General features: G+C 37.0%; 1 protein-coding gene and 1 long non-coding RNA gene across 2 annotated transcripts; both read right to left on the bottom strand.

Moving 5' to 3' along the window:
• Positions 1 to 727: 727 nt before the first annotated feature.
• Positions 728 to 3553, bottom strand: LOC128639477 (putative small proline-rich protein 5). Its single transcript, XM_053691619.1, has 3 exons — positions 3296 to 3553; positions 2126 to 2176; positions 728 to 974 (listed from the first exon to the last, which is right to left on the bottom strand). The coding sequence occupies exons 1-3, from the start codon at positions 3522 to 3524 to the stop codon at positions 922 to 924; spliced, it is 333 nt and encodes a 110-aa protein (XP_053547594.1). The 5' UTR covers positions 3525 to 3553; the 3' UTR covers positions 728 to 921.
• Positions 3554 to 11289: 7736 nt separating this feature from the next.
• LOC128639561 (uncharacterized) lies at positions 11290 to 13948 on the bottom strand. The gene is made up of 3 exons (XR_008399221.1): positions 13866 to 13948; positions 12687 to 12737; positions 11290 to 11535 (listed from the first exon to the last, which is right to left on the bottom strand). It is a non-coding gene; the product is annotated as an uncharacterized LOC128639561 (long non-coding RNA).
• Positions 13949 to 20704: the final 6756 nt, after the last annotated feature.

Here is a 20704-nt window from a genome sequence, read left to right as displayed (position 1 = left end):
GACTCGGGGTTCATGTTAGGGTGTTAGGTGTAGATATATTTTTTATTTCCCCATAGGAAACAATGGGGCTGCGTTAGGAGCTGAACGCTGCTATTTTGCAGGTGTTAGGTTTTTTTTCAGCCGGCTCAGCCCCATTGTTTCCTATGGGGAAATCGTGCACGAGCACGTTTAGCCAGCTTACTGCTGTCTTAAGCAACGCTGGTATCGAGGTGAGATGTGGAGCTAAATTTTGCTCTCCGCTCACTTTTCTGAGGCTAATGCAGCCATTCAGAAAACTTGTAATACCAGCGTTGTTTTAAGTGAGCGGTGAGAAAAAATGGCTCGTTAGCACCGCACGGCTTTACCGACAAAACTTGTAATCTAGGCGATTGTTTCCTAATATTACTAAGCTGTAACTCATGATAGCAAGCATCATATCCCTCTTTGCATATTTAACCCCTTGGTTGTCAGAGTGAGTTGCACAGGTGTTGAAATGGGGTGGCTATAATTAGTGGAATATCATTATGATTAAGTTTTGACTTTAATAAATCACCAGTATATGTGCCTGTTTTGAAAGCAAGAGTCATTGTTCTTTGATTATTTACCCAATCATGTTATGTTATAATTAGCAGTTGCACATAATATAGTAACCTTTCTTTTTTATTTTGCCATGTACTCCAATTGCTCCAGTGCTTATTCCTTCCCACTCAAGTCCCCCACCCTACAACATAAAACTTGGACTCAAAACAATTGTTAAACCAACTTTTATTCAATTTTTAAAATACTGTGCCTCAATAAAAAGGAACAGGTATTGACTGGTACATTCACCATAACAATTGGTACAGTATATTGTTTTAGCCATTGGATGGTCAATACACAATAAATACAGTAGTTAAGGTAATGCTTGTATCTTGGATCAACAGATAGAACTAGTTTGCTTCTTTATTTCTTAACACATTTCTGCTGGTCCTGAGGACATTGTGGTTTGCATGGTTCTAAAGAAAAAATAATTATTAGTATCAAAAGCATTCATATGTTTTATATAACATAGATACCCTGTAGTATAACATTTAGGATTTAGCAGATAGATACATAAATGTAGATGTATGTTTTAATGTTTCATTAGTTTTTTTAAAATATTGACAAAATAAATGTAAAGTTTTAGTTTCTATAAAACTATGGGAGCTGCCATGTTGTAACCTAGGATACCTTCTCTGCTGTGGCCAATTAGGGACAGTTATAAATAGGTCACTAGGGTGTGTAGAATATAACAGTGTTCTGCACTTCTATTTCTAACAAGAACTGAAAACCTCACAATTTCAGAACAGAATTACAAGAAAAGGGGACAAAATAAATAACAATGCACTGCTAGGAGCCAGATAAACTCAATTGTTAAGCCAATGGAAAGAGGCATATATGAGCAGTTACCAATTAGCAACTAGCTTCCAGCTCCTGAGCCGACCTAGGTATGCTTTTTAAATAAAGGATACAAAGAGAACAAAGCAAATTAGACAATAGAAATAAATTGGAAGCTTGTTTTAAATTGTATTCTCTATCAGAATAAGAAAATACTTTTTGGGGGTTTCATTTTAGTTTAATAGGTTTTAAAGGGACACTAAACCCATTTTTTTTTCTTTCATGATTCAGATAGAGCAGCAATTTTAATCAACTTTCTAATTTACTCCTTTTATCAATTTTTCTTTGTTCTCTTGCTATCTTTATTTGAAAAAGAAGGCATCTAAGCTAAGGAGCCAGACAATTTTTGATTCAGTAATCTGGACAGCACTTGTTTATTGGTGGGTGCATTTAGACACTAATCAGCAAGCACAACCTAGGTTGTGAACCAAAAAAGGCCCGGCTTCTAAACTTACATTCTTGCTTTTCAAATAAAGATAGCAAGAGAATGAAAAAAATTGCTAAGAGTAAATTAGAAAGTTGCTTAAAATTACATAGTCGATCTGAATCATGCAAGAAAAAAATTTGGGTTCAGTGTCCCATTAAATGTACAAACAAACAAAAAATGTGAGCAAGCATTTGATTGCCATTCTATACATTTCTTTATAAAGGAAAGCGCGTGACTAGTAGATACTTTACAATGATTCTATCTACACAACATAAGACAGAATAACAAGGGTATTTCCTGTACCTTGAACAGGAGGACATTTCTGCACAGGTTCAGGGCACACTGGTTTGCAAGCTGTAAAAAACAATGAGATATTACTCTTTTAAACTACGGTGTTGAGTACAGTTTAGCATGAACATAAAATATCATTACTTATATTTAAACTGGAAGGTTACATGCCTAATAGACTGACAGCCATAACCACAACGTTAAAGGGATAGTCTAGTCAAAATTAAACTTTTATGATTCAGATAGAGCATGCAGTTTTAAGCAACCTTATAATTTACTTGTATTATCAATTGTTCTTCATTCTCTTGGTATCATTATATGAATGTAATCTTAGGAGCCTGCCCATTTTGGTTCAGAACCTGGGTAGCGCTTGCTGATTGATGGCTACATTTAGCTACCCAGGTGCTGAACCAAAAATGGGCAGGCTCCTAAGATTACATTCATATAAAGATACCAAGAGAATGAAGAACGATTGATAATAGGAGTAAATTATAAGGTTGCTTAAAACTGCATGCTCTATCTGAATCATGTAAGTTTAATTTTGACTAAACTATCCCTTTAGTTGCCTAATCAGCTTAAAATATATAATTTTAAAAGGTAATATAGGTTCAGATGTTTAACTATGAGAGCTTTTACTGTATTTATATAAATAAATAAATTCACTTGATCTGTACATAGTTACTATTTTACAAAAAATACAAAAAGATGACAAAATAATATTCTGTTACATTGTGATGTTTTTTGTTACATTATAACAGTATTCCAATAGCTTTTGTCATGAGATCTTAAAGGGACAGGAAAGCCAAAATGAAACCATCATGGTACAAATCATTTAATTTTAAGACTTTTCAGTTTACTTCTTTAATTAAATTGACTTCATTCTTTTGATATCCTTTGTTTGTAGGCTAAGAAGCAGCAATTCACTAGCGGGAGCTTTCTGGTGATTGGTGGCTACACACATATGTCTCTTGCCATTGGCTCACCAGATGGATTCCACTAGGTCCTAGTAGTGCATTGCTGCTGTGTGTCTGATTTTAACTATGTGTTTAACTCATTTGTAGGGGCCCAACACCTATTAATATGAAAGCAACAATTCAATAGTAAATTCTCTAAACACATTAAAGCATTTTTTTCTGTGTACATGTATATCCCTTTAACCTTATAAGCACAAAAAGTGATACTTACGATCCTGGCATTGCTGTGGTGGAGGGCATGGCTGTGGGGTGGGCATTTCTGCCGGGGGTAGGCATTGCTGTGGAGGAGAGCATTGCTGTGGGGGTAGGCATTGCTGTGGAGGTGGGCATTGCTGTGGGGGTAGGCATTGCTGTGGAGGTGGGCATTGCTGTGGAGGAGGGCATGGCTTCGGTGGGCAAGGCTCGTGACATTTCTGTTGCTGTCCTTTTACTCCAGACATGGCTGCTTCTGGTTTTTATTCAGGTTGCTCTTCAAATATGCAGGATGAGAAACTTTCTGTGTTTATGGTGAGAAGATGGGAGCTTTTATAGAGTGATGAATTGTGAAATATGGTTCCCTCCTCTTACAGTCATCCATAATTTGTATGGTCATGAAAAGTTGGGAAATATAGAAATATCATTCATGAAATTGCTGTGTTTTCTTCCTTGAAATCAGGGAAGTATCTGTGTGTAATGTAATCAAATAAATACTTTTTCTATTGTTCTAACTGAATGACAAACACTTCCTTATTCATTTTGTATGTTCCATCTAGAGATATTATTTTCATCACTAACTTGAGACACAAAACCTCTGGAGCTTTTTTTTAAAACTTGGACACAACGCAGATAATTCAAAGTGGAGTTCAGGAAGTAAAACCCTAAAGGGAAAGTCAAAATTATATTTACAAGAACTTGATAGAGCAGACAATTTAAAGTGAAGGTTAAGTCTGAGCCTTCTTATTTCATTATTAGACTTGTATGCATATAAAAGATAGAGTCGCTATAATTATTTTTTGTAATTACTTGTTATTTTTATTATTTTCTACTTTGTTTTTTCCTTACCGTTCCCTTCTAATCTCCTCCCATTAGTTATTTCCTGGTTTTTGATCCAGTGACGTATAGAGTGGCCCCACCAGCTCTGTACGTATCTAGTAGGCTCGTGCACGGAGAATATCCAAAACTGCGCATGTGCATCTTTCTCCGACTCTCATCAATGTGCATGCGGTAATCATGTCCATTGCCCATTTCTGCGCATGCGTCATTCGTCTGCAACATAGTATTGAATGAATAACAATATCCATTCAATACTATTTGTAATGCGCATGCGCGAAATGGGGCCGCGCTTGCTTAGCCGATGTGAACAGAAACTACTGACCCATGCGCATATTGTCACAGTAACTGCTGACATCATTAATGGCCAAAAAGTCAATTGGCTTTCGAAACAACGTGATCATCCTTTACAAAAAAAAAAAACAGGGTTGATTTACAGATAGCGAACTTGAAAGAAACAAGTGATATATCTAAGGAACAAAGTACAAGTATAAGTATTGATGAATGAAACTGCTATTTATTTTTAGTGATACATACAATATTTCATTAGAAATGATCGAAGTTAACCTTCACTTTAAGACACTTTTAAAATCACTTCTGTTTTTGAGTGTCCTTTGTTCTTTTGGTATCCATTGTTGAAAATGAATATGCACATAGCCTACACTAGTGGGAGCTAGCTGCTGATTGGTGCCTGCATACATCTGTCTCTTGTGATTGGCTAACTACATGTGTTCAGCTGCCAGTAGTGCAAAGCTGTTCCTTCTGCAACAGATAACAAGATAATTAAGTAAATTTGATAATAGAACTAAATTGAAAGTTGTTTAAAATGATTTGTTCTATCCAAACTATGAAACATGATTGGAAATGAACAAAAAAGGTATTGAAGAACTAATCCAAATATACAATTATACAAAGCTGATGAAAAGTGGATAAACAGAAATAAGAGCATACAATTCAGGATCAATAAATTAGGCTCTGAGCTACAGGCCAACAAATATAAGAAACTTATTAGGTATATTAAGGATTTTAAGCAAAACAAAGTATATACCTACAAACAAGAATCTAAACATACAACACATATTAGAGAGGCCAATAATCAGGTTGTTCAGAACAATCAAAATAAAAATGATAAGATCACAGAACACCCCTAATTATAGTAATATTAACCACAAAAGATTCTCAACATCACAGAATAGTCCTAGAGCTTATGCACACAATAATGAGTTTAAATATAGGAGAAATTTTCAACCACATGATAACCACTACCAACCTAGATACAAACCTTCTCACCATCAAAATTTCAATAGACCTGAATGGAGGAAAGCTGCTCCCCAGTGGAGCAATCCCCATAACAACTATAACAATAGAAATGGTTCAACATATCCTAGGGGTCAGTCTTCCCATTACAATCACGAACAGTCTAGATTCCAGATTCCGACCTCCAACAGGTTTGAACCTCTTATCAACAATAGGGGGAACAACAACAATAATACCTGGGACACTATAGGAGCAAGACCCAAAAGAAATGATTCAGATAGCAAATCATTTTTTAGAATATTGAAAGGGTCCAGTGGAACCAGGGATAAATCTACCTTCAAATATCGTCCAAGTACAATCAAGGCCAGGAAAGAGGTCACTAGAATTAGACAAGGAACAAGAGCAGGGAGGAGAGTACAGGCAGCAAAAAGGAAAAGGAGGAATTAAGAGTAGGCCACACTGATATCTTTAACTTAGCAGGCATCAAGTTGGATAACAATGACATTTGCCTCCTTAATAAGGGTCTTAATGTTGCACCAAAGTCAAAACCAAATAAATTTGACACATTTGTAGATATACACAAATATATCAGAAAGTTAACTTTGAAACAATACTTCCTCAAAAAACCCTGAACTTAGATCCAACAAAAATGTAGAATATATGCAGGCATCAGATTTAGACGCACTAAAGATTTTGCACTGTTTGGAAGAGGAGAGAGCCACAGGGGATACACATGAGAATTCAGATTTGAATACCCTTGACAACATAGAATTAGATGCTCTTTTTAATTTATCGATCGATGAACCCTCACCAGAGATTTCTCATTAAAAATTTAAAGAAAAGCGCAAGGAGACCAAATTCCGGTCTTTACTAAATTAGTCCTGAAAGATATAGAGACTGCCTTCAAAGATGGAGATAAAATTTTAAATAAATATAATGATAACTTGACCATTCTTGAAAGGAAAGCTTTGAACAAACTCACTAAGAATTATGATATTGTCATCCGCTCCGTCGACAAGTGCGAAGGTATAGTTATCCAGGAAAGGGAACATTATTTGGATGAAGCATTTAAACTTCTTAATGACACACAAACATATAGAACTCTGAATCAAGATCCTGTCATTAAATTTAATAAAGATCTTGAAAAACTTCTTATGAAGGCGAAAAATGCAGGAATACTCAATATTGATAAATATAGGTTGCGTCTAACCCCCACCCTGTAACACCTCTGTTTTACCACCTACCCACCACAAAGATGCAGTCAATCCCCCGGGGAGATCGATAGTCTCTGGGATAGGCTCTCTTTGTGATAACCTTTCCAAATACATTGATTCCTACTTACAACCTATAGTTAGAAATACTCAAGCATATTTAGAAGACACACAGGAAGTGATAAAGTTATTTGAGGGCATCAAATAAGAACAAGACATGTTTTGGATTACTTGTGATGTCTCTGCTCTTTACACCTGCATTCCACATAGTGCAGGTGTTAAGGCTGTGGAGACATAATTATCCAGAGGTAATATCTCTAGCCTCCATGCTCAGTTCTTAGTTGATAGCATCACATTCATTTTAAATCATAATTATTTTGTATTTGAAGATATTTATTATTTACATACACGAGGAACGGCTATGGGGACTAGGTTCGCCCCCTCATATGCAAACCTATATATGAATCGTTTTGAAAATTCATATATTTGGTCCAACAATCCTTTTGAGAACAATATAGTTAAATATAATTGGTATATTGATGATATTATAATTTTGTGGCGAGGAAGTGAAGTAGATATACAAGCTTTTTACCAATATATCAATAATAATGAATTAAATTTAAAATTTACAGACATACACTCTAAGTCCTCTATTGAGTTCTTGGACTTAATTTTGTATAGTGATGACAATAGTTTGGTAGCAGTAACTAACTATAGGAAACCCACAGAAAGAAAAAGTTTTATCGATTATTCCAGTGCTCACGAACGAAGGTGGATTAAAAATGTCCCTATAGCCAATATCGGAGAATGCGAAGGAACTGTACGCATGAAAATAATTTTTTAAGAGAGGCAAAGATTTTAGACAAGAAATTCTGTGAGAAGGGATAGAAGAAAACATTGCTCAAAGAATCAAAAGAGAAAGCATTGATCAGAAATAGAGTAGAACTTATATTATCAGGCTTGAAACCCACCACTAAACAGGATAAGTCAGGGGTAACACCTATTAGATTTGTCACCACTTACAACGAGGGCGCCAGTAAAATCAAAGGCATTCTCAAGAAACATTAGCCTATTTTAAAAGCAGATCCTATATTGGGGAGCCACCTTGGAGATCGACCTGTTATCACATTTAGAACGGGAAGGAACCTAAAAAAATCTGTTAGGCCCTAGTAAGCTCAGAAGCCAGCATAAAGATACCATCAATAGCTCGCAAGCTACTAATTGGCTAGCTGGTGGAAGGGGCACTATGAAATGTGGAAAGATAAAATTTGGCATGTGTAAACACATTAACACATCTCCTAGATTCCTAAACTCCAACCACTCGGAGGAATTTAATATTAAAATTAGGACTGATATTCCACTTTTGTAGTGTATCTTTTAGAATGTGGATGTGGCTTGTTCTATGTTGGCCGCACTAAAAGGAAAATAAGAAAAAGGTTCTATGAACATGTGTACAATATAAAAGAAAAATTTACCAAACACAGTGTACCTAGACATTTTTTGGAATGTCACAATTGTGATCCCAGCAGTCTAAAATACAAATCATCGATTGGATTTCCCCCATACAAAAGGGACAGACTATTAAAACTATGCAAATTAGAAACGTTGTGGATTTATAAATGAAATGTTTATACCCCTTAGGTCTGAATATCGACATAGATGTTGCAGCCCATATGTAAGAAATCTGATTATTTTCCAACTATGAGATTTGATAGGTCTTCAATTTCATCTCATTATCAGTTTTTTGTCCTTATGTAGATTTGGTACTGGTTACCCAACCTTTAATGTGATCTGAATGTGTTGTTATGCTCATACAGTCAGGCTGTGAGTCTTTATTTTGTATATAACTTGGTAAGGTCTGGGGGTTTTTTTAAATTCGAAGAAAAAAAACAATTTAAATTCAAATCCACATTCGTTTTATATATAATTTTTTTTAATAAGACTTGTGTGAAAATATTTCTTCTGTTTTGTTTATTTTATTTTATGAGATTCATGTATGTATTTTTTATCATGTCTAAAACAGGTGGAGTGCATCCATCATTATACTTTAAAGCAATTTATTTATACTGTGTATATTATGTTGGGCTTTTTAATGTTTTTTTTACTAATGTCACATTTTTTCATTATTGGATGTATTTATTTTATATCATCTGTTTGAGCCAGCCTATTCACATTTTGTATATGTTTCTCACGGTATTATTCAAGAATGCAGCTCAGATTGCAATACAGCTACCTATGAGGCGTGTTCACCTGTACACAATTCCCCGCATGATTGGCTGTTCAATCCTTTAAAAATGAGAAGGTCACCTGTGATTTCATATGTAATTCTCCTCTTGATAAAGCCCGTAAGTGGAACGGGTAACACGCGTTGAGGTTGTGCTGTTACAACTTACCAAAAGTATTGTTACAACCTATCTAAGTGGATTCCCGAAGTCTGGAGCCGGAGAGTACCCTGTGGGATACGTGGTGGTTCAGCTTGTTGGGTAACTGACAGTTTTCATCCCGGAACAGACCCTGTGATCCTGTTATCCGCTTATCTGTATTGACTACATGCTGCTTTATCATACACATCTTGTAAGTGTGTTGTTTTTTATGCGCGGTCTCTATGTTTATAAAACTCACTTGAATCGAGTTTTGTGCTCCTTTTGTCTCCCTGTTTTTCTGTAAAGTTAATCCCTCTGTATTTTGGCCTTCATGAACAGGTTGCTAATTGATACAGTTACTATCTCCCTGATTCTGGGCTGCAAAGAACATCTTCAGAGTCAACGTTCTAACAAATTTGTTGACATGGGGTAGATTTAACAATAGTCGAGCGGACATGATTTGCTGTTTGCATTTAACATTGCACAAGCATTTCTAGTGAAATCTCGCCCCCTGTTTACTGGCGGCCAATCAACCGCGAGCAGGGGTCCTCAGTCATCCCGATCGGTTTGAGATGATTTCAGCCGCCGACTAAAATGTAGGGGACAAGTTAAGGAGCAGCGGTCTTACGACCGCTGCTTCTCAACTTCTAAATGGGCCCTATGTGTAAACTGTTAGCTAAAGTAGCTTATTCATATAAACAAGAATGCTTTTAGATCTATTACAAAATATTGTTTCAGCAGATTAATCTGTCCGTATTGAATGCCCCTTTAAATGAATAGGACGGTCTCACTCCTGGATATTTCTATATATGGCAATAGTGAGCTTAAATAGACATGATCTGTAGACAGTGCTGTATTTATGTGTGTCTCTGTATGCTTCTGGGTATTCTTGATAAGGGCACTTTGCACACCAGCTAAGGAGATTACCTGCTCTATTTCATCAGAATGAAAAAGTTTTTTTTTTCTTTGTTCCATCTAAAATGTTACTTCCACCAATTAATAAGGGAATATTTGCTCATGACAAGGGGCATATATGTGCAGCCTCCAATCATCAGCTTACTCACAGTTGTGCATTGTGCCCCTGAGCATACCTAGGTATGCTTTTTAACAAAGGATAGCAAGATAATGAAGCTCATAAGATAAAAGTAGTAAATACTAGAATTAATTGGAAAGCTGTTTAAAGGTTTAAAAAAGGTCAACATTGAAGTGTGCATGGGTGTGTCAGGCATTTAGAGGGTATTTTATATAAATAAAATTACTATCAATAACTACATTTTTCCTATTTAAAACTAAATAGGAATAATGTAGTTATTGATAGTAATTTTATTTATAATTATTTAAATTAGATTTAAGTTAGGGGGGGTTAGGGTTAGACTTAGGTTTAGGGGTTAGTAACTTTATTATAGTGGTGGCGACGTTGGGGGCGGCAGATTAGGGGTTAATACATTTAATGTAGGTATTGGCGATGTTAGGGGCAGCAGATTAGGGGTTCATAGGTATAATGTAGGTGGCGGCGGTGTCCGGAGCAGCAGATTAGGGGTTAATAGTATAATGCAGGTGGCGGAGATGTCGAGGGCGGCAGATTAGGGGTTAATAAGTGTAAGATTAGAGGTGTTTAGACTCGGGGTTCATGTTAGGGTGTTAGGTGTAGATATATTTTTTATTTCCCCATAGGAAACAATGGGGCTGCGTTAGGAGCTTAACGCTGCTATTTTGCAGGTGTTAGGTTTTTTTTCAGCCGGCTCAGCCCCATTGTTTCCTATGGGGAAATCGTGCACGAGCACGTTTAGCCAGCTTACTGCTGTCTTAAGCAACGCTGGTATCGAGGTGAGATGTGGAGCTAAATTTTGCTCTCCGCTCACTTTTCTGAGGCTAATGCAGCCATTCAGAAAACTTGTAATACCAGCGTTGTTTTAAGTGAGCGGTGAGAAAAAATGGCTCGTTAGCACCGCACGGCTTTACCGACAAAACTTGTAATCTAGGCGATTGTTTCCTAATATTACTAAGATGTAACTCATGATAGCAAGCATCATATCCCTCTTTGCATATTTAACCCCTTGGTTGTCAGAGTGAGTTGCACAGGTGTTGAAATGGGGTGGCTATAATTAGTGGAATATCATTATGATTAAGTTTTGACTTTAATAAATCACCAGTATATGTGCCTGTTTTGAAAGCAAGAGTCATTGTTCTTTGATTATTTACCCAATCATGTTATGTTATAATTAGCAGTTGCACATAATATAGTAACCTTTCTTTTTTATTTTGCCATGTACTCCAATTGCTCCAGTGCTTATTCCTTCCCACTCAAGTCCCCCACCCTACAACATAAAACTTGGACTCAAAACAATTGTTAAACCAACTTTTATTCAATTTTTAAAATACTGTGCCTCAATAAAAGGAACAGGTATTGACTGGTACATTCACCATAACAATTGGTACAGTATATTGTTTTAGCCATTGGATGGTCAATACACAATAAATACAGTAGTTAAGGTAATGCTTGTATCTTGGATCAACAGATAGAACTAGTTTGCTTCTTTATTTCTTAACACATTTCTGCTGGTCCTGAGGACATTGTGGTTTGCATGGTTCTAAAGAAAAAATAATTATTAGTATCAAAAGCATTCATATGTTTTATATAACATAGATACCCTGTAGTATAACATTTAGGATTTAGCAGATAGATACATAAATGTAGATGTATGTTTTAATGTTTCATTAGTTTTTTTAAAATATTGACAAAATAAATGTAAAGTTTTAGTTTCTATAAAACTATGGGAGCTGCCATGTTGTAACCTAGGATACCTTCTCTGCTGTGGCCAATTAGGGACAGTTATAAATAGGTCACTAGGGTGTGTAGAATATAACAGTGTTCTGCACTTCTATTTCTAACAAGAACTGAAAACCTCACAATTTCAGAACAGAATTACAAGAAAAGGGGACAAAATAAATAACAATGCACTGCTAGGAGCCAGATAAACTCAATTGTTAAGCCAATGGAAAGAGGCATATATGAGCAGTTACCAATTAGCAACTAGCTTCCAGCTCCTGAGCCGACCTAGGTATGCTTTTTAAATAAAGGATACAAAGAGAACAAAGCAAATTAGACAATAGAAATAAATTGGAAGCTTGTTTTAAATTGTATTCTCTATCAAAATAAGAAAATACTTTTTGGGGGTTTCATTTTAGTTTAATAGGTTTTAAAGGGACACTAAACCCATTTTTTTTTCTTTCATGATTCAGATAGAGCAGCAATTTTAATCAACTTTCTAATTTACTCCTTTTATCAATTTTTCTTTGTTCTCTTGCTATCTTTATTTGAAAAAGAAGGCATCTAAGCTAAGGAGCCAGACAATTTTTGATTCAGTAATCTGGACAGCACTTGTTTATTGGTGGGTGCATTTAGACACTAATCAGCAAGCACAACCTAGGTTGTGAACCAAAAAAGGCCCGGCTTCTAAACTTACATTCTTGCTTTTCAAATAAAGATAGCAAGAGAATGAAAAAAATTGCTAAGAGTAAATTAGAAAGTTGCTTAAAATTACATAGTCGATCTGAATCATGCAAGAAAAAAATTTGGGTTCAGTGTCCCATTAAATGTACAAACAAACAAAAAATGTGAGCAAGCATTTGATTGCCATTCTATACATTTCTTTATAAAGGAAAGCGCGTGACTAGTAGATACTTTACAATGATTCTATCTACACAACATAAGACAGAATAACAAGGGTATTTCCTGTACCTTGAACAGGAGGACATTTCTGCACAGGTTCAGGGCACACTGGTTTGCAAGCTGTAAAAAACAATGAGATATTACTCTTTTAAACTACGGTGTTGAGTACAGTTTAGCATGAACATAAAATATCATTACTTATATTTAAACTGGAAGGTTACATGCCTAATAGACTGACAGCCATAACCACAACGTTAAAGGGATAGTTTAGTCAAAATTAAACTTTTATGATTCAGTTAGAGCTGCAATTTTAAGCAACCTTATAATTTACTTGTATTATCAATTGTTCTTCATTCTCTTGGTATCATTATATGAATGTAATCTTAGGAGCATGCCCATTTTGGTTCAGAACCTGGGTAGAGCTTGCTGATTGATGGCTACATTTAGCTACCCAGGTGCTGAACCAAAAATGGGCAGGCTCCTAAGATTACATTCATATAAAGATACCAAGAGAATGAAGAACGATTGATAATAGGAGTAAATTATAAGGTTGCCTAAAATTGCATGCTCTATCTGAATCATGTAAGTTTAATTTTGACTAGATTATTCCTTTAGTTGCCTAATCAGCTTATAATATATAATTTTAAAATGTAATATAGGTTCAGATGTTCAACTATGAGAGCTTTTACTGTATTTATAAAAATAAATAAATTCACTTGATCTGTACATAGTTACTATTTTCCAAAAAATACAAAAAGATGACAAAATAATATTCTGTTGACAATTTTATGAATTCATTTAGGTTACATTGTGATGTTTTTTGTTACATTATAACAAAAATTCCAATAGCTTTTGTCCTGAGATCTTAAAGGGACAGGAAAGCCAAAATGAAACCATCATGGTACAAATCATTTAATTTTAAGACTTTTCAGTTTACTTCTTTAATTAAATTGACTTCATTCTTTTGATATCCTTTGTAGGCTAAGGAGCAGCAATTCACTAGCGGGAGCTTTCTGGTGATTGGTGGCTACACACATATGTCTCTTGCCATTGGCTCACCAGATGGTCCTAGTAGTGCATTGCTGCAGTGTGTCTGATTTTAACTATATGTTTAACTCATTTGTAGGGGCCCAACACATATTAATATGAAAGCAACAATTCAATAGTAAAATTCTCTACAACATTAAAGCATTTTTTTCTGTGTACATGTATATCCCTTTAATCTATAGCACAAAAAGTGATACTTACGATCCTGGCATTGCTGTGGTGGTGGGCATGGCTGTGGGGGTAGGCATTGCTGTGGAGGAGAGCATTGCTGTGGGGGTAGGCATTGCTGTGGTGGTAGGCATTGCTGTGGTGGTGGGCATTGCTGTGGTGGTAGGCATTGCTGTGGTGGTGGGCATTGCTGTGGTGGTAGGCATTGCTGTGGTGGTAGGCATTGCTGTGGTGGTAGGCATTGCTGTGGAGGTGGGCATTGCTGTGGAGGAGGGCATGGCTGTGGGGGTAGGCATTGCTGTGGGGGTAGGCATTGCTGTGGAGGAGGGCATGGCTTCGGTGGGCAAGGCTCGTGGCATTTCTGTTGCTGTCCTTTTACTCCAGACATGGTTGCTTCTGGTTTTTAATCAGGTTGCTCTTCAAATATGCAGGATGAGAAAATTTCTGTGTTTATGGTGAGAAGATGGGAGCTTTTATAGAAGGGTGAATTGTGAAATGTGGTTCCCTCCTCTTACAGTCATCCATAATTTGTATGGTCATGAAAAGTTGGGAAATATAGAAATATCATTCATGAAATTGCTGTGTTTTCTTCCTTGAAATCAGGGAAGTATCTGTGTATAATGTCATCAAATAAATACTTTTTCTATTGTTCTAACTGAATGACAAACACTTCCTTATTCATTTTGTATGTTCCATCTAGAGATATTATTTTCATCACTAACTTGGGACACAAAACCAAAACCTCTGGAGCTTTTTTTTTTAAACTTGGACACAACGCAGATAATTCAAAGTGGAGTTCAGGATGTAAAACCCTAAAGGGAAAGTCAAAATTAAACTTACAAGAACTTGATAGAGCAGGCAATTTAAGACATTTTTAAAATCACTTCTGTTTCTGATTGTGCTTTGTTCTCTTGGTATCCATTGTTGAAAGTCAATATGCACATAGCCTACACTAGTGGGAGCTAGCTGCTAATTGGTGCCTGCATACTTCTGTCTCTTGTGATTGGCTAACTACATGTGTTCAGCTGCCAGTAGTGCAAAGCTGTTCCTTCTGTAATGGATAACAAGATAATTAAGTAAATTTGATAATAGAACTAAATTGAAAGTTGTTTAAAATTATATGTTCTGGAGGCGGAGCTTGGCCGTGCTAGAACATGGCCGCATAGTGTGTGAGCTCCGGTGCAACCCTTCCCCACTGACCGGGATATGAGGCTTTATTCAACCTGAAAATTAAAGACAAAATGCCCTGAGGCCCCTAGCTAGCCAGGATACCTCCTTAAACTAACAAATTCTCGGAGAGACACGGGTACCGCGATCCGGTTCAAAGACTCACAAGAGCCCCTTGAGCAGCGCAAAAACAACATGCGGGGCCGGTTGTCTCTCTGAAGTGATACAGCGGCGACTGTTTTCTTCTCTCCCCACACTGCGGCACCGAATAGACACACAGGAGAAGAAGGATACCCCATGCGGTGAAGTTCCGATCGCCATCTTGGCCTGCCCACAGCTCTCTAATGGCCTCAGCCACAAACGCTTCAGCAGCATGAGACTGTAAAATGGTAAGAGTTACCTAAAAGAGCACTGACACACCATATGAGTATACCTACTTGCAATAAGCATGAGAGACTTAACTGGCATTATTATATAACACATAAGCAACGGTTATATAAATCATCACTGGGACTCAAAAGAGAGGGGGGAGAGATCCTTCAATCCTAATATATACCTCATATTCTGTCTCAGTCATATTGAACTGGAGACCTTGGAGCACTATAATTCTCCATAATAAGGCACCACTCAAAACAATCAAGAGAAATTAAAAAAGGGAAACAAAGCAGCAGAATCTGCACTAATAAAATAAACACCCCCAGCAAGGAGGGGAATTTTGAAGTTAAATAAGAAATATATAAACCAGGGTTCTCAATAATACCATTGATTGGGCAAAAATACTAACGCTACATTTTATTGAAACACCATGTCGTCCAGAAGACCAGCAAAACCTGACAAAAATGGCAAAACTACAGCCCAGACAACACCTGTATCTGCCTACTTTTCTCCTTCAGAACATACTCGAACAGACACAACCTCATTGACAAAGGATACTCCGCAGCCTGTTTCTCCCACAGCGCCAGACCATGTAGCAAACTATTCCATCACGCAGCAACAACTTACAACACTGCAAGCTACTATAGATAAATTACCCTCCAAGTCTGACATAGCGGACCTCAAATCATTTATACAATCTGAAATTTCCACTGTCAAAAGAGAAATTGGAACTTTGGGAGCTAGACTAGATGACCTAGAAGAGAGCCAAGAAGTTATTAACACCATGTTAAACACGACAGAATCTGGTCTATCGCAACAAGCTACCCTGATACATACGCTCCAGGATAAAGTGGAGGACTTAGAAAATAGGAGTAGGAGAAATAACTTAAGAATTCGCGGAATCCCAGAAGACATATCTACAGAAGAACTCCACTCCTATTTAACAAAATTATTCAACCATCTCACCAATTCTACCTCCTTTACAGAGACAGCAATAGAAAGGGCCCACAGGGCTCTAAGACCTCGCCCCAACTCATCTGCTCCGCCGAGAGATGTTGTCATCAAACTGCTTCATTTTAAAGACAGGGAATCCATATGGACGGCGGCTAGGAACACTCATCCCTTGACATTTCAAGATAAAAATCTACAAATATATCAAGATTTATGTCCATCTACCATAGAAAAACGGAAATATCTGAAATTCCTAACATCAGCTCTCCAAGAACACCACATCAAATACCGATGGGGATTTCCTTTCAGCTTATTAATACCACACACTGGCAAAATGCTAATCTATAGAGAGTCTTCGGACTTGGACACTCTCTCAAAGGCCCTAGGTATCAACTTTATTGTACCAACTTCCTCTACAGAAGCAGCAGATTCTTTGTCAACCCAGTCCAAGAATAGAACAGCAACAGATGCACGGTATAACTGGTCTACAGTGCCCAAAAAATCTAAGAAGCAAGTCTCCAATGCTCATCAAAACCTCCCTCCGTGAATTCCTAAATACACTGGGTGTGTTTTACCGTCCTCACGACAGATAAGTACATTCTTATTTAACTGTGTATAATGCTCACCCTCGTAGAAGAGACGCCAACCTTGCATGTCTGCTCCATTAAGCTCTTTAACATGGAGGGGAGGTTATTAACATACAAACAGTTCAAAACTTTTTCTATATATGTTATTTTTGAACAGATTCTTAACCTGTTACCTTATGTCCTACTATATAGCAACAAACATGGTTTATTATCAAGTAAATTGTTTTGAATGTATAAATTGTTCTAAACCATCTGCGCCTATTAGATAGGCTATAACTATCGCTTATAGTCACGATTAGGTTGTGTTTGAAATTGCTTACCAGTCTTGCCCTACCTTTTAACCAAGTTCAGTGTATGAGATGCACAACGCCTTATAAAGTTAAATGCTCCTTAGGGACCCATATACTAAGGGTCAATGGAAAGCCTTCACTGAATCCCCGGCGGTTGGGGAAGAGTGGCCATTCCTCAAATTTTTCTTCCCTAAAAGGAAGTACTGTTTTATTGTTTTTCTGTATCATTATTTTTACTCTAAGTAGAAATGTATTACAACGTTACATGTTATTCTGTGTTTTTGTTTGAATTGTTATGTTTTAAGACTGTTCCGGACTGGACAACCACACGTCACATACGTCATAGTCTCACTCTTCAAAGACATCTCACTATGCTTCTTAGATTAATAGCTATTTCAACCCCTCTCTTTTACCATGGCCTCAAAAACATCTAAAACAGTTGACAATAGGTCCATAAATTTAATTTCTATAAACTCATACATAGGGATAGGGACGGTAGATGGCTACTACTAACAGGGCTGCTTTATGGCCTACCTATCACAATAGTTTCCCTATACACCCCAAACGCAAAACAACACTCTTTCCTTAAAAAAGTGTCAAATGTAATAACTGAATATCAAAAAGGCATGTTGCTAATAGGAGGGGATTTTAATCTAACCTTCAACCCCTTCACGGATAGCTCCTCGCATACAACATCCAATTCTAAAGTAAGCATAAAAAAATCAAACAATATATTGAAACAGCTTGGATGTCTAGACGTTTGGAGAACTTTACATCCAGAGTCTATGGATTATACGTTCTATTCATTTCCCCACAAAACATATAAGAGAATTGACTACATATTCACCGACATTACAAGCATGAGTCTGGCTAGAGCAGCAAACATATCCCCAATAACATGGTCAGATCATGCGAGTGTGAGCTGTATTTTTAACTGGCCAACCAAACCATTGAAACAGTATATTTGGAAATTGGACGATAGCCTACTTGCTGACCCAGCCATTACGCTAAAACTCTAAACTCGAATAGAGGAATTTTTCCTCCATAACAAACATACAGATACATCTCCACAAAACAATTGGGAGGCACACAAATGCACTATAAGAGGGGAATTAATAGCTCACAAAGCTCAAATTAATAAACTCAGAAGAGAAGCAACCACTAACCTCATTAAAGAAATAGCACAGCTTGAGGACATACATAAAAAAATACTAAAGATGATACCACTCTACAAACCCTACAAGCTAAACGCTTTAAATTAGCCTCCATCCTCAACAAAGAACAATGTAGGCGCATTTTCCTGTTCAGACAACACTCATACATGGACCTAAATAAGACAGGACGTTCAATGGCCAGATACATAAAGAAAAAAGTCAAATCTAATTATATTCTCCACATCAAAGATAGTAAAAACAAATCACATAGCTCTACACAAGCCATAGCTAAAGCATTCAGAGATTGCTACCAAAAACTATATAATCTGCCAAAACCAAATTCCGAGTCACTCACCGACACCACCTCCCGTCAAGAATCTATCAGGGAATACCTCTCAAACCTACACCTTCCCAAGCTGACTCAAACACAAAAAGAGACTCTAGACGAACCCTTTTCACTAGAAGAATTACAATTAGTAATTAAAAATCTCCCTAACAACAAATCACCAGGGCCTGATGGTTTTACATATAAATACTACTCAATGTTCGCCGAACAATTATCACTACACCTTCTGCAATATTTTAATTCAATTGATCTCACACACCCCTTCCCAAACTCAGCATTAGAAGCCCATATCACCACACTATTGAAGCCAAATAAACCCCCAGACTTGACTACAAGCTATCGCCCAATCTCACTCCTAAATTCGGACATAAAAATGTACTCTAAATTATTAGCGAACCGAATTAATGTCTTACTCCCAGACCTCATCCACCCTGATCAGGTGGGGTTTTTGCTAGGAAGAGAGGCAAAGGACAACACGGTCAGGGCCCTTAATACAATCTTTTTCGTGCAAAAACAAAAACTCCCATTAATCTTACTGTCTATCGATGCTGAAAAGGCCTTTGACCGTGTTGCATGGGACTTCCTACAGTTAACCTTACAAACATTCGGATTCGGGGAGGGTATACTACAAAAAATATTCTCCCTATATGCTCACCCAAGTGCGAAAATACAAATAAATGGAACTCTGTCTGACTCATTCGAAATATCTAATGGGACGAGACAGGGCTGTCCGCTATCCCCCTTGCTATTTGTATGCATAATAGAGACCTTAGCAGCCAAAATTCGATCACACCCAGGGATTGAGGGAGTTACAATAGATAATCAGAGATATGTAATATCTCTGTTCGCAGACGACATTCTTTTCACATTAACCAACCCAGAAATATCCTTACCATTACTAGTAAAAGAATTAGACAGCTTCCACACTCAATCGAACTTCCTAGTAAATATTCCTAAATCTGAGATTCTTAATATCACATTAGACGCACATAAAAAGAAAATAGCTGAGAAACTTACCCCATTTAAATGGAACATGGTGTCTCTTAAATATTTAGGAATTTACCTTACCACGTCTATAGAAACTATGCACCAACTCAATTATGATAGGATTAAACGGGAAATCATACGAGATCTATCAAGCTGGAGATCCAAGAACCTGTCTTGGCTAGGCCGAATCAATCTGATAAAGATGAATATATTCCCTAGAATACTGTACATTCTACAAACTATGCCAACCCCCCTAGCGGACAAATACTTAAGCTCACTACAACGAGCACTCAATGATTTCACATGGCACAAGAAACACCCTAGAATCAATAAACAGCTTATGTCTCTACCCAAAACACAGGGGGGACTTGGCCTACCTAATATAACCTATTACAGATACGCAATATTCTTACAAAGAATAATTGATTGGAATATACTTGGAAAGTTTAAACGATGGGTGGATATGGAACAAGGAATTGCCCAAACCCCAAATCTTAGTAGACATTGCTGGACATTCCCAACACACAAAATTAAACACTTAGACATCAACCCCTTGATATCAGAAACATACAAGATGTGGAATAAAATACTGATACACTTTCCGAACCTCTCTTCTAGACCCTCTCCTCTCACGTCCTTAGTAGCTAATGGTGAATTTAATTTGGGCCCAAGTATAGAGAAACACTGCTACCCTTCTCATATCCGTGACTTCCTGATATATTGGCTCATACAAAACGAACAGATTAAAACACAAACCGAACTAACACAACAAGGCTTTTCCTGCCTTGAAAATTGGTTCACATATAGGCGTATTCATAGCTTTCTCACTGCGCACAAACAATCTCCAAATATGATTAGACCGTTAACTAACTTCGAGCAATTATGTATTAGGAGCCCCCCAGTTCGACATACACTATCACTGATATATAAGATTCTAATTACCCCATTCCCAGGACATCCCCTCCCATACCTGGAAAGTTGGGAAAAAGAAATAGGAATCATAATCCCACCACAC

This window comes from Bombina bombina, chromosome 9, assembly GCF_027579735.1.
Source record: "Bombina bombina isolate aBomBom1 chromosome 9, aBomBom1.pri, whole genome shotgun sequence".
Classification (NCBI taxonomy): Eukaryota; Metazoa; Chordata; class Amphibia; order Anura; family Bombinatoridae; genus Bombina; species Bombina bombina.
The sequence above is the reverse complement of the archived record's forward strand: the minus strand, read 5'-3'. Positions and strand labels throughout refer to the sequence as shown.

Bases quoted from the DNA above. Each gene is read 5' to 3' on its own strand.
- LOC128639477 (XM_053691619.1), bottom strand. From the start codon at position 3,524: ATGTCTGGAGTAAAAGGACAGCAACAGAAATGTCACGAGCCTTGCCCA. The intron at 2,177-3,295 runs GTAAGTATCACT...TGTTTTTTACAG, and splicing joins ACCACAGCAATGCCAGGATC to CTTGCAAACCAGTGTGCCCT. The intron at 975-2,125 runs GTACAGGAAATA...TTTTTTCTTTAG, and splicing joins GAAATGTCCTCCTGTTCAAG to AACCATGCAAACCACAATGT.